The following is a 12950-nucleotide window of genomic DNA, read 5'->3' on the forward strand; positions in this document are numbered from 1 at the left end:
AACACTGATATGCGTGAGAAAGTGCCGCATCATGCATGACGTCTTTTTTAAAATTTATTACTTATTTACTGTTAACTCTGTTCGCAATACATTTCGTAGACAGTACACACATATTACATTGAATGTACCTAGAAAAATATATCACTGTGTACATAGTTCAGGAGATACGACGTCATAAACATTAAGCTAGGTGGAAATCAAACAGCAGGGCGAAATTCACTGGACATACAGGTGAAACATGTGTGCATGAAACCAGTCGGGCATATTACTTTAAAGGTGTACGGAAATATGGGTGTAACATTCCGACTCTGACAATAAAGTAATTCTGATCATAAAAAAATGGAATAGGAACAGAAAATTAATTAATTTTTTCACGAATTATAAAAGAAATCAGTTCTCAACCATCTGACTGCGAGTGTTAAAATATTCTCTAACGTCTCCTAACAGCTGTTCTGCAATGCTGATGAACGCAACAGGCAACTTACGTCGTCTTGCTGCTGCAACTGCGTAATCAGCAACATGCTAAAATATTTCAAAAAACAATACTGCGATCCGTGGAGACTGCAATGCATGGATTAATTGCAACAATTACTGCCCTACTTTTATATATAGAAACTGAATGATCAGGAGGGGTTTGGTCAATTAACAAACGATGTAAAGAAATATGAAAGAAACCAATAAAGGCTTTTAATTTACTTTATTCAGAAAATTGATGATTTAAATGCTTACAAACGTTGTAGAGACTTTTAATTATTCCAATATGTCTATATTCAATACACGTTTCTGGCCTCAACAAAGGTACGAATATGACTCTGAGTGCATTATTATACAGGGTGTTACAAAAAGGTACGGCCAAACTTTCAGGAAACATTCCTCGCACACAAATAAAGAAAAGATGTTATGTGGACATGTGTCCGGAAACGCTTACTTTCCATGTTAGAGCTCATTTCAGTTTCGTCAGTATGTACTGTACTTCCTCGATTCACCGCCAGTTGGCCCAATTAAAGGAAGGTAATGTTGACTTCGGTGCCTGTGTTGACATGCGACTCATTGCTTTACAGTACTAGCATCAAGCACATCAGTACGTAGCATCAACAGGTTAGAGTTCATCACGAACGAGGTTTTGCAGTCAGTGCAATGTTTACAAATGCGGAGTTGGCAGATGCCCATTTGATGTATGGATTAGCACGGGGAAATAGCCGTGGCGCGGTACGTTTGTATCGAGACAGATTTCCAGAACGAAGGTGTCCCGACAGGAAGACGGTCGAAGCAATTGATCGGCGTCTTACGGAGCACGGAGCATTCCAGCCAATGACTCGCGACTGGGGAAGACCTAGAACGACGAGGACACCTGCAATGGACGAGGCAATTCTTCGTGCAGTTGACGATAACCCTAATGTCAACGTCAGAGAAGCTGCTGCTGTACAAGGTAACGTTGACCACGTCACTGTATGGGGAGTGCTACGGTAGAACCGGTTGTTTCCGTACAACGTACAGCGTGTGCAGGCACTATCAGCAGCTGATTGGCCTCCACGGGTACACTTTTGCGAATGGTTCATCCAACAATGTGTCAATCCTCATTTCAGTGCAAATGTTCTCTTTACGGATGAGGCTTCATTGCAACGTGATCAAATTGTACATTTTCACAATCAACATGAGTGGGCTGACGAGAATCCGAACGCAATTGTGCAATTACGTCATCAACACAGATTTTCTGTGAACGTTTGGGCAGGCATTGTTAGTGATGTCTTGATTGGGCCCCATGTTCTTCCACCTACGCTCAATGGAGCACGTTATCATGATTTCATACGGAATACTCTACCTGTGCTGGTAGAACATGTGCCTTTACAAGTACTACACAACATGTGGTTCATGCACGATGGAGCTCCTGCACATTTCAGTCGAAGTGTTCGTACGCTTCTCAACAACAGATTCGGTGACCGATGGATTGGTAGAGGCGGACCAATTCCATGGCCTCGACGCTCTTCTGACCTCAACCCTCTTGACTTTCATTTATGGGGGCATTTGAAAGCTCTTGTCTACGCAAACCCGGTACCAAATGTAGAGGCTCTTCGTGCTCGTATTGTGGACGGCTGTGATACAATACGCCAGTCTCCAGGCCTGCATCAGCACATCAGGGATTCCATGCGACGGAGGGTGGATGCATGTATCCTCGCTAACGGAGGACATTTTGAACATTTCCTGTAACAAAGTGTTTGAAGTCACGCTGGTACGTTCTGTTGCTGTGTGTTTCCATTCCATGATTAATGTGATTTGAAGAGAAGTAATAAAATGAGCTCTAACATGGGAAGTAAGCGTTTCCGGACACATGTCGACATAACATATTTTCTTTCTTTGTGTGTCAGGAATGTTTCCTGAAAGTTTGACCGTACCTTTTTGTAACACCCTGTATAAATCTGAGAAAATTCCTTCAGTGCGCGAGCAGCCAACAAGTACGTTCAGCGAAAAGGCAAATTACCAGAAAATCCTCAATTAATACCAGAGTCACCTCCGGCGCTACTAGCACTATCACGGCAGTCTGCGATCTCTCATGCAGCGCGGTTTCTCTCCACCGCACCCTGCGTCCGACCACTTCCGTCTGCCCTCGACAACTGCTCGCTCGCTACTACTCGCGATAATAAGATCTCTGACTCAGAGTTTGTGCATGCACCCAGAAGAATCATAGACCTCCAACTTTCATGCAAATACGAGTGGAATATGTTAAACATGCGTGAAATATGTTTAACATGTGCGTATGTGAGCAAAGCCGCGGGTAAAGCCGGCCGCTGTGGCTGAGTGGTTCTAGGCACTTCAGTCCGGAACCGCACTGCTGCTACAGTCGCAGGTTCGAATCCTGCCTCGGGTATGGATGTGTGTGATGTCCTTAGGTTATTTAGGTTTAAGTAGTTCTGAGCCTAGAGCTCTGATGACCTCAGATGTTAAGTCCCATAGTGCTTACAGCCATTTGAACCACGGGTAAAAAGTTCATCCTAAACCCCTGGAACGATTTCAAACAAATTTGGTACATATTTATGTTAATTACAATCTGGAAATAAATACTGTAGGGGTAAGAGCCACCAGCCTACTATTGGGGTGAGTGTGGTAGGGTGGAGAGAGAACAGAGGATGAGGAGATTGACAGACAGCGAAGGGGAAGGAGAAGATAGAACAGACAGTAGGAGGAGGACATAGACAGACCTAAGGGAGTAAGAAATGGGCAGAGAGAGGGGAAAGGAGGAGATGGACAGAGGGAGGAGGGAAGACGAGATGGACTAATAGAAGATTCGAATAAATAAATACCCTGGAAACGTCGGTTTTCTCACCTAGTATACAGTTTGCAGAAGAGCCACGAGGAAACAATGGGGATGGAGCACCAACAGAGAAGTGCTGGGAGGGCGAAGGGAAGGGGCGCAGTGTTTCTCCTTCACTGTTGAAGTTCTACATCAAAGAAGCAATGACGGCTCTAAGAAAAAAGAATTAGGAGTGAGATTAAAACTCAGAGTGGAATGATGTCAATAAAAATATTTGTGAAGACGTTACCATCCCCGGTGAAAGTGAGCAAGAATTATACACTGAAGCTCCGAAGAAATTGGTACAGGCACGCGTATTCAAATATAGAGATATGTAAACAGGCAGAATACGGCACTGCGGTCGGCAACGCCTATGTAAGAGAACAAGTGTATGGAGCAGTTGTCAGATCGGTTGCTTCTGCTACAATGGCAGGTTATCAAGATTTAAGGGAGTTTGAACGTGGTGTTGTAGTTGGAGCACGAGTGATGGGACACACTAATCTGAGGTAGCGATGAAGTGGTGATTTTCCCATACGACCATTTCACGAGCGTACCGTGGATATCACGAATCCGGTAAAACATCAAATCTCCGACATCGCTGTGGCCGGTAAAAGATCCTGCAAGAACGGGATCATCGACGACAGAAGAGAATCGTTTAGCGTGACAGAAGTGCAACCCTTCAGCAAATTGCTGTAGATTTCAATGCTGGGCCATCAACAAGTGTCAGCGTGCGAACCATTCAACGAAATATCATCGAAATGGACTTTCGGAGCCGAAGGCCCACTCGTGTACCCTTGCTGACTGCATGACAAAAATGTTTATGCCTCACCTTCGCCCATCAACACCAACATTGGACTGATGATGATTGGAAACATATTGCCAGGTCGGACGAGTCTCGTTTCCAATTATTTCGAGCGGATGGACGTGTACGGGTATGGAGACAACCTCAAGAATTCATGGACTCTACATGTCAGCCGGAGACTGTTCAAGCTGGTGGAGGCTCTGCAGTGGTGTGGGGCATGTGCAGTTGGAGTTATATGGAACTCCTGATACGTCTAGATACGACTCTGACAGGTGACACATACGTAAGCATCCTGTATGATCACCTGCATACATTCATATCCATTGTGCATTCCGACGCACTTGGGCAATTCCTGCAGTCCAGTGCGATACCTCACATGTCCAGAATTGCTACAGAGTGGCTCCAAGAACACTCTTCTGAATTTAAACACCTCCGCTGGCCACCAGACTCCCCAGAAATGAACATTATTGAGCATATCTGGGAGGCCTTGCAACTTGCTGTTCAGAAGAGATCTCGACCTCCTCGTACTCTTACAGATTTATGGACACCCTCGCAGGATTCACGGTGTCAATTCCCTCCAGCACTACTTCAGACCTTAGTCGAGTCTATGGCACGTCGTGTTGCGGCACTTCTGCCTGCTCGCTCGGGGCTTTACACGATATTAGGCAGGTGTACCAGTTTCTTTTGCTCTTCAGTGTAGGAGTTGCTGAATCGAATGAACAGCCTGTTGAGCGCATACTGTAGAGTAAGATTAAACCAAATAAATATGAAAATAATTAGAATGGCAAATATGAGATTGACTATAAACCTAGCGTCAAAACTGGCAGTTACGTAATAAGTGAACTGAAGGAATTGTGCTAATTTGCAAGTAAAATAACACATAATGGCCAACGGAGAGAGAAGGTTATCAGAAGCAGACTACCACGGAAAAAGAAGACATTTATCACTAAAAGAAATTTACTAGTGTCCGACACAGGCCTTAGGTTGAGGAGGAAGTTTCTGAGAATGTACATGCGTACCATGGAATGGCATAGCAGTGAACCACGGACTGTGGGGACACCGGAAAAGAAGAAAAAAATGTTCAAATGTGTGTGAAATCTTATGGGACTTAACTGCTAAGGTCATCAGTCCCTAAGCTTACACATTACTTAACCTAAATTATCCTAAGGACAAACACACACACCCATGCCCGAGGGAGGACTCGAACCTCCGCCGGGAAAAGAAGAGAGCCGAAGCCTTTGCGATGTGGTGTTACAGAAGAATGCTCAAAATGAGTGAACTAATAATGACTTTATTCTCCACAGAATAGGCTAGGAAAGAAACATGAGCGCTATTCGGAAGGTAATGTCCGATGACTCGCGAAATGGAAGCCACTGTGAAAATTGAAATATGTTTTATTTACAAGTAGCTACACCTTCCAGCTATATCTCTACATAGTTACTGCTCCGACTTAGGCATTTGTCGTAGCGTTGTATCAACTTTCCAATACCTTCGTCATAGAAGACAGTCCCCTGTGCTTTCCGCTAATTCTGTACACTGGTCTACAGCTCGTTGTCTGTGCCAAAATGTTGTCTTCATAGCCAGCGATTCATGTAAGCAGAGATAACTCTCAGAAGGAGCCAATTACGGACTGTGTTGTGGGCGATCCAACACTTTCCATCGAAAACGCTGTCTCTTCATTGCCCCTGCAGAGTGCGGCCTAGAATTGTCATGAAGAAGGAAACGCATGAGAGTTATGTTATGTGGGCTCCATGACATCTGGCGAAACCTCTCACCAGGCCCTCATACTTACTGGGAGACAATATATTCTAGGCACCTTTACGTGTTCTGTGTTTGCTCAAAACTGGAAAGGGTGACTTGACGCGATCGACGGGCACACTTGGGACACTACCCAACACATTTGTGCAAAACTTCAATACCGCTTCCGATTGGATCTTACTTTCCGAATAGCCCTCGTATTTGAAAATACTGGCTAGAGGACGGGACAGAATGAGAGGACTGTGTCTAAACATAATTAAAAATACTTCCACGGTACTAAAGAAAGCCGTAGGTGGCAAAAACAATAGGGGGAGGCAGAGATTCGAATATATCCAATAAATGATTGAGGGCGTTAGTTCAAGTACTACCCTGAGATGAAGAGATCGGCACATGTGCAAAAGAAATTCTGGGTCGAGACACGAATCCATCAACTGAACCTCCCAAACAGGCTTCACAGATGAAATAACTGCATGGAGTTCAGTTCATCCCTCATACAGTTCCAGACTCAACAGAGGACCTTTAAATTTACTTCCAAGCTAGGTCTCTTGTAGAAAGGACAATGCACAGAACAGCGCATATGACTCGGAAGGTTATCTTTCGTACCGAAAGAGTTACTTGGGAAGCATGTAACCCTATATTGATTGCTTGGCAACAGAGTAAAAATACGTTCTTTGCTATCTTTGAAAATACCGTTTTATCGAAGATCTGTATATTTTTAAATCAGGGCCGATGCGACACCTGTGTGATTCTATACTTATTACGCCAAACATTTCGCTCCCGTTTCAGTAATGGTATTTCGTAGGTCGCTGCAACCAGTAAGCACTCCAAGTGGCTGAAAAATGCCGCTTCCAGCAAGGGTCGTTGATCGCACTAGAGACCGACACCGTTGAAGCCAAATTGTTCTTTAAAAATTATCGACCACATTTTAAGCTCTCTTATTAGGACAATTTTGGAGACCAAAAGTCTGTCATATACACACATAAAAAAAAGTTTTGCGTCACCTCCGTTCCGAGAGATCCGGAACCTGTACAGAAAATTGGAATAGAGATCAACATTAACATCATTCCCGTCCTTTTTATTGCTCATGAATTGCATGTTGTACCACCTTACAACGAGGCCTTCAGAGGTGGTGGTCCAGTTTGCTGTGCACACCGGTACCTCTAATACCCATTAGCACGTCCTCTTCCATTGATGCATGCCTGTATTCGTTGGGGCTTACTATCCACAAGTTCATCAAGGCACTGTTGGTTCAGATTGTCCTACTCCTCAACTGTGATTCGGCGTAGATCTCTCTGAATGGTTGGTAGATCACGTCGTCCATAAACAGCCCTTTTCAATCTATCCCAGGCATGTGCGACAGGTTTCATGTCTGGAGATCATGCTGGCCACTCTAGTCGAGCGATGTCGTTATCCTGAAGGAAGTCATTCACGAGATGTGCACGATGGAGGTGCGAATTGTCGTCCGTGAAGACGAATGCCTCGCCAATATGCTGCCAATATGGTTGCACTATCGGTCGGAGGATGACATTCACGTATCGTACAGCCATTATGGCGCCTTCCATGACCACCAGCGGCGTACGTCGGCCCCACATAATGCAGTCCCGAAACAGAAGGGAACCTCCACCTTACTGCACTGGCTGGACAGTGTGTCTAAGGCGTTCGGCCTGACCGGGTTGCCTCCAAACAAGTCTCCGACGATTGTCTGGTTTAAGGCATATGCGATACTCATCGGTGAACAGAACTTGATGTCAATCCTGAGCGGTCCATTCGACATGTTGTTGGGCCCATCTGCACCGCGCTGCATGGTGTCGTGGTTGCAAAGATGGACCTCGCCATGGATGTCGGGAGTGAAGATGCGCATCATGCAGCCTATTGTGCACAGTTTGAGTCGTAACACGTCCTATGGCTGCACGAATAGCATTATTCAACATGGTGGAGTTCCTGGTTTCTCCGAGCCATAATCCGTAGGTAGCGGTCATTCACTGCAGTAGTAGCCCTTGGGCGGCCTGAGTAAGGCATGTCATCGACAGTTCCTGTCTCTGTATCTCCTCCATGCCGAACAACATCACTTTGGTTCATTTCTAGACGCCTGGACAGTTCCCCTGTTGAGAGCCCTTCCTGGCACAAAGTAACAATGTGGACGCGATCGAACCACGGTATTGACCCTCCAGGTATGGTTGAACTACAGAAACACGAACCATTTACCTCTTTCCTGGTGGAATGACTGGAACTGATCGACTGTCGGACCCTCTCCGTCTAATAGGCACTCTTCATGCATGGTTGTTTACATCTTTGGGTGGGTTTAGTGACATACCTGAACAGTCAAAGGGACTGTGTCTGTGATACAAAATCCACAGTCAACGTCTATCTTCAGGAGTTCCGGGAACCGGAGTGATGAAAACATTTTTTGATGTCTGTAGCAATCAACATAAATTTCGTAAACAGTGATACTGTGAATTCTGGCCACTCTGTCCGATCAGTCCAGCCACTTGGCTTAATGCCAAGACATTAGACTCATATTCGGGAGGGTAGCGGTTCAGGTCCCCGACCGATCAGATCGAAAAGTGGCTCCTGTTCTACTCTCAATCGAAATGTATTGTCCGTGGAATATGGTGGTGGAGGAAAATTAAAACTGATTCGGTTAAATGACATACATCATCCTTGCTGCTACGATAAGTCTACTGCGCTATAATTAATACTGTATTATTTGTCAATATTTTAGTCTAGTGTAGTGCTTCTTTTACTGAGAGCTATTATGGGGGTGGCAATTTCATTTCAGTAATTATTAATAGCACTTTGTGAAAAGATATAGCCCTTTTATGTTGCCGTCGTTATAGGGCCTACTTAATATTTAAAAAAAAATACAAATTCTGAGAAACGGATTCAGATGTTTGAAAGATCGGAAACAATATAGTTGGAAATTTGTCTGAAACTGAAAACTGTTTTAAAAATTGTTTTCTCTTTTTTAGGCATTCCCTACAAAACTCAGGTACATGTGCATCTGCCTTTCGGAAGTGATCTTCATGGAGGGTTTCATGAGGAAAATATACAACTTCATCAATGGCTTGGAAATCCTACACCTAATAGGTACGTAAACCAAAGAAAATCACAGTTTTTAGCCTGTCTGATGTTCCTCGTGTCACGTAAAAATATATCGCATTCCTGCTTACTCATTTTGCACTTCCTGTCAATTTTATTTTTTATGCGCCTGTATTCCCTTTCGCCCGCTTTATTTACACCATTTTTATATTTTCTCCTTTCGTCAGTTAAATTCAATATCTCCTGAGTCATCAATGAAACGCGTAGCTGCATATACAGTCAGAATTTCTAAGACCCAGACCAAAATAGATTATAATTTTAAATTAAAATAGTGAGTGAAAGGAAAATACCTGTTGTTTTCAGAAAGTGAGTCCAAAAAAGGTCGAATATCGGGAATACTTCGAGTAGTAGGAAATTTTTGTGCAGTGATGGGAGGGAGAACCACGAACAGCATACTAGAAGTCCTGACTGGTGAGGTATGAGAGTGGGGGTAGAGGTAGGTTTGAAGGTCACATTTGTTTGTTTTTCTTGAATAACTGGAAAATCATGGTCTCCATAGAAAACATACCCCTGTACAGACTACAGCTACATTAAATTTCCTATAAAAAGGTCCTGTTTATTTTTTTCTGTATGACTCATAGTTCGCGCATAGCGACCGAGAAAATGTAAAAATCTCGAACGTTGTTTATGAAGACCAGGCATAACATCGCGAACTGCATGAAACGACGTTGGTAGGGGTACCTGAATCACCCTGCACAAATAATTTTTGTCAATATTTTGCAACTGCGACTTGTGGTTCGCTAATATTCACACCTTTCACCACCTGCCTCCCTTGGAACTGGAATTATTACTTTTTTCATATAGTCTGAGGGCATTACCGCTGCCTAAGATATCTTGCACGCCATGAGGAATAGTTTTGTCATGGCTGACTCTCTCAAGGATCTCAGTAATTCTGAGGGAATGTTGTGGACTCCAGGGGCCGCGTTTCCACTGAGGTCTTCCGGTACTCTGTCAAATTCCTTCTCACAGTATCATATATCCATTCTCAGCTTCACTTACTCTCTTTCCGTAATATTGGCCTCAACTTTGTTCCCATTATATAGATCCTCTATGTATTCCTCCCCCCTTTCACCTATAACTTTTTTGCTTAGTACTGACTTGCCATCTTAGCTCGTGATTTTCATACAGCAGTTTCTCTTTCCTCAAAAGGTCCCTTTAATTTTGCTATTGGCTGCATCTATCTTTCCACTAATAATGTTAGCTTCTACAGCCTTGAATTTGTCATCTAGCCATTCCTGATTACTCATTTTGCCCGTCCTGTCAATCTCATTTTTTATACGTCTGCATTCCATTTCGCCTGCTTCATTTACACCATTTTTATATTTTCTTCTTTCATCAGTTAAATTCAATATCTCCTGAGCTATCCCTGGATAATACTACTTATGCTTTGTGGTTTTAAAAATGTGATTCTCTGCTTCCTTCCCTATTTCATCTCGCAAAGCTACCCATTCGTCTTGTGTTGTGTTCCTTTCCTCTTTTTCAGTCCAACGTTGTCTAATGCTCCCTCTGAAATTCTCAACAACCTCTGTTTCCTTCAATTACTCAAGTCCTATCTCCTCAGCTGCCTACTTCCCATGCAGTTTCTTTAGTTTTAGTCTACAGTTCATAACCAATTAATTATCGTCAGAGTCGACATCTGTATCTGAGAATGTCTTAAAGTTTAAAATATGGTTTCTAAATCTGTGTCTTACCATTATACAAGGTGTTTTAAAAAGGAATATACGCATTACAAAGCATTATATTGTCAAAACTACAGCTCGGTTATTGGAGCAACAAATACGTTGTCTAGTTTATATTCATTGCCCCTATATGTCAATTATCTTCTGTTTGCTTGCTTAGCGCCACTTGTTGCAAAATGGCTACTCCGGTGCGGAAATCATTTTGTGTTCTGCAGTTTTTGAATTGTAATTCCGTGATTACAGTGGAAAGACGTTTCGGGTTGAGGTACCAAACTGATACGGATGGAACATTCGCAGATGGTATCAACAGTTTGTAGACACAGGATGTGTATGTAAAGGAAAGAGTCCTTGCCAACCTCGTGTTTCCGACGAAACTGTCGCACGAATTCAAACCGCTTTCCACCGCAGTACTACAACATCAACTCGTCGTGCAACCGGGAGTTACAAATGTTTACAAAAACAGTTTGGCGTGTTTTGAGACGTCAGTTGGTTATGAAACCATACAAGCTACAGCTGTTACAAGCTCTTCGACATGACGACAAACGCAAACGTGTGGCATTTTCTGACGAGCTTCAGAGTACTATTGACAGTGATAAGACTTTCGCACAACTCATCGTGTTCAGTGACGAAACGACTTTCCACCTTAGCGGGGAAGTAAAGAGTTTGAATTTGGGCTCTACAGAACCCACATGCACACACTGAAAATGTATGAGATTCACCCAAAGGCAATGTCTTTTGAGTATTATCCCAAACATCTGTTCACAGCCCATTTTTCTTTTATGGAAACACTGTTAACTGGTAGCAATATCTTGTAATGTTACAAAACTGGTTGTTTCCAAGGCTGAATAAGGACAACTTCATTTCACAATAAGACGGGCAGCCGTCACTGGAGTCGCCAAGTGCGTGAATGTCTGAATGAAACTCTACCGAACCGGTGGATTGGTCGTCAGATTATTAACCCTTTTTATAATCTAAACGGTGGTCTGCAAGCATATTCTTAGTGCCTGCTAGATACTACCGAAAATTTGTATCCAAAGTTAAGCTTCCAAACATTTGTTCAAATGGCTCTGAGCACTATGCGACTTAACATCTGAGGTCATCAGATCCCTAGAACTTAGAACTACTTAAACCTAACTAACCTAAGGACATCATACACATCCATGCCCGAGGCAGGATTCGAACCTACGACAGTAACGGTCGCGCGGTTCCAGACTGAAGCGCCTAGAACCGCTCGGCCACACCGGCCGGCTTCCAAACATTACACCAGCCGGTACAGAATTTCGCCGTTTTGGTTGTACGAAGACAACACGGACGCTATCAAATGAAAGTCCCTAACACTGTTCTGCATTTGCTCCCTGTGTATTCACTGATTCTCTGGAGGTGGTTTAGTTCACTAGTGGTTTTCTGTATATCTCGTGGATGCCTTTTGTAGATACTGATGTCCCCATTGGATTCTCCTTAGCAAGTCGCGAGTTCGTTGCCCCTATATTGAATGGTGCAAGGACGAAGAGTGGTGCAAAATAAAATTCCTGATTATGACTCGGCTGAAATAAATGAACGGACACTGACTTACAATGCCACGAATACCTCTCCAAATTTATTCAAACTTTGCCGTGAACTGCCTGCAGACGCACAGAACCAGTAAAAGAAAATTTTGAAACACCGTGAATAACAGTCTCATTGCATGCAGTATTATTTAACATTTAGCCTGTATATCTTCCAGAAATATCACACGGAACATTTCAGTGTCACTCAGTGCCCTATCATTTACAACACACGTCTTACACCGATCGCGACTCCTGCAGACTTGACCACAGTTTCACGCCTATCTCCTCCTGCTCGCTTCTGGCTGGTCTATCTCAACATCTAACAAAACCGAGCGAGGTGACGCTGGTGGCACACTGGACTCTCATTCAGGAGGACGACATTTGAAACCCGCGTCCGGCCATCCTGATATAGGTTTCCCGTGATTTCCCTAAATCGCTTTAGGCAAATGCCGGGGTGGTTCCTTTGAAAGGGCACGGCCGACTTCCTTCCCCATTATTCTATAATCCGATGGGATCGATGTCCTCGTTGTTTTGCCCCCTCCTCTCAAATCAACCAATCAACCGTGTAATAAAAGTTCGCATTAATTAAAACATCTAACTTTTCTCATAAAAATTATTAAAGTTGTTGAAAACATTCAATGATTGCTCTCAGTACAAGCAAGGCCACCGGTATGGTTGAAAGCTAAAATTTAATAGTAATCTGTAAAAGCAAATTGTGTGTAATATGGGGCTTGGCGTCCTGTCCGAAAGCTTACTCCCCAATGCTCCCGTATAGG

The 12950-nt window shown here is 43.5% G+C and overlaps 1 protein-coding gene across 3 annotated transcripts in view; it reads left to right on the top strand.

Moving 5' to 3' along the window:
* LOC126175491 (F-box/LRR-repeat protein 2) overlaps window positions 1–12950 on the top strand; it is a 708226-nt gene that overhangs the window by 608942 nt on the left and 86334 nt on the right. For all 3 annotated transcript variants that reach the window (XM_049922311.1, XM_049922313.1, XM_049922312.1), the window contains one exon: window positions 8819–8936. In XM_049922311.1, the coding sequence (XP_049778268.1) occupies window positions 8819–8936 (118 nt within the window). The remainder of the gene's footprint in view (window positions 1–8818; window positions 8937–12950) is intronic.

The sequence above is a fragment of the Schistocerca cancellata genome, chromosome 3, assembly GCF_023864275.1.
Source record: "Schistocerca cancellata isolate TAMUIC-IGC-003103 chromosome 3, iqSchCanc2.1, whole genome shotgun sequence".
Classification (NCBI taxonomy): domain Eukaryota; kingdom Metazoa; phylum Arthropoda; class Insecta; order Orthoptera; family Acrididae; genus Schistocerca; species Schistocerca cancellata.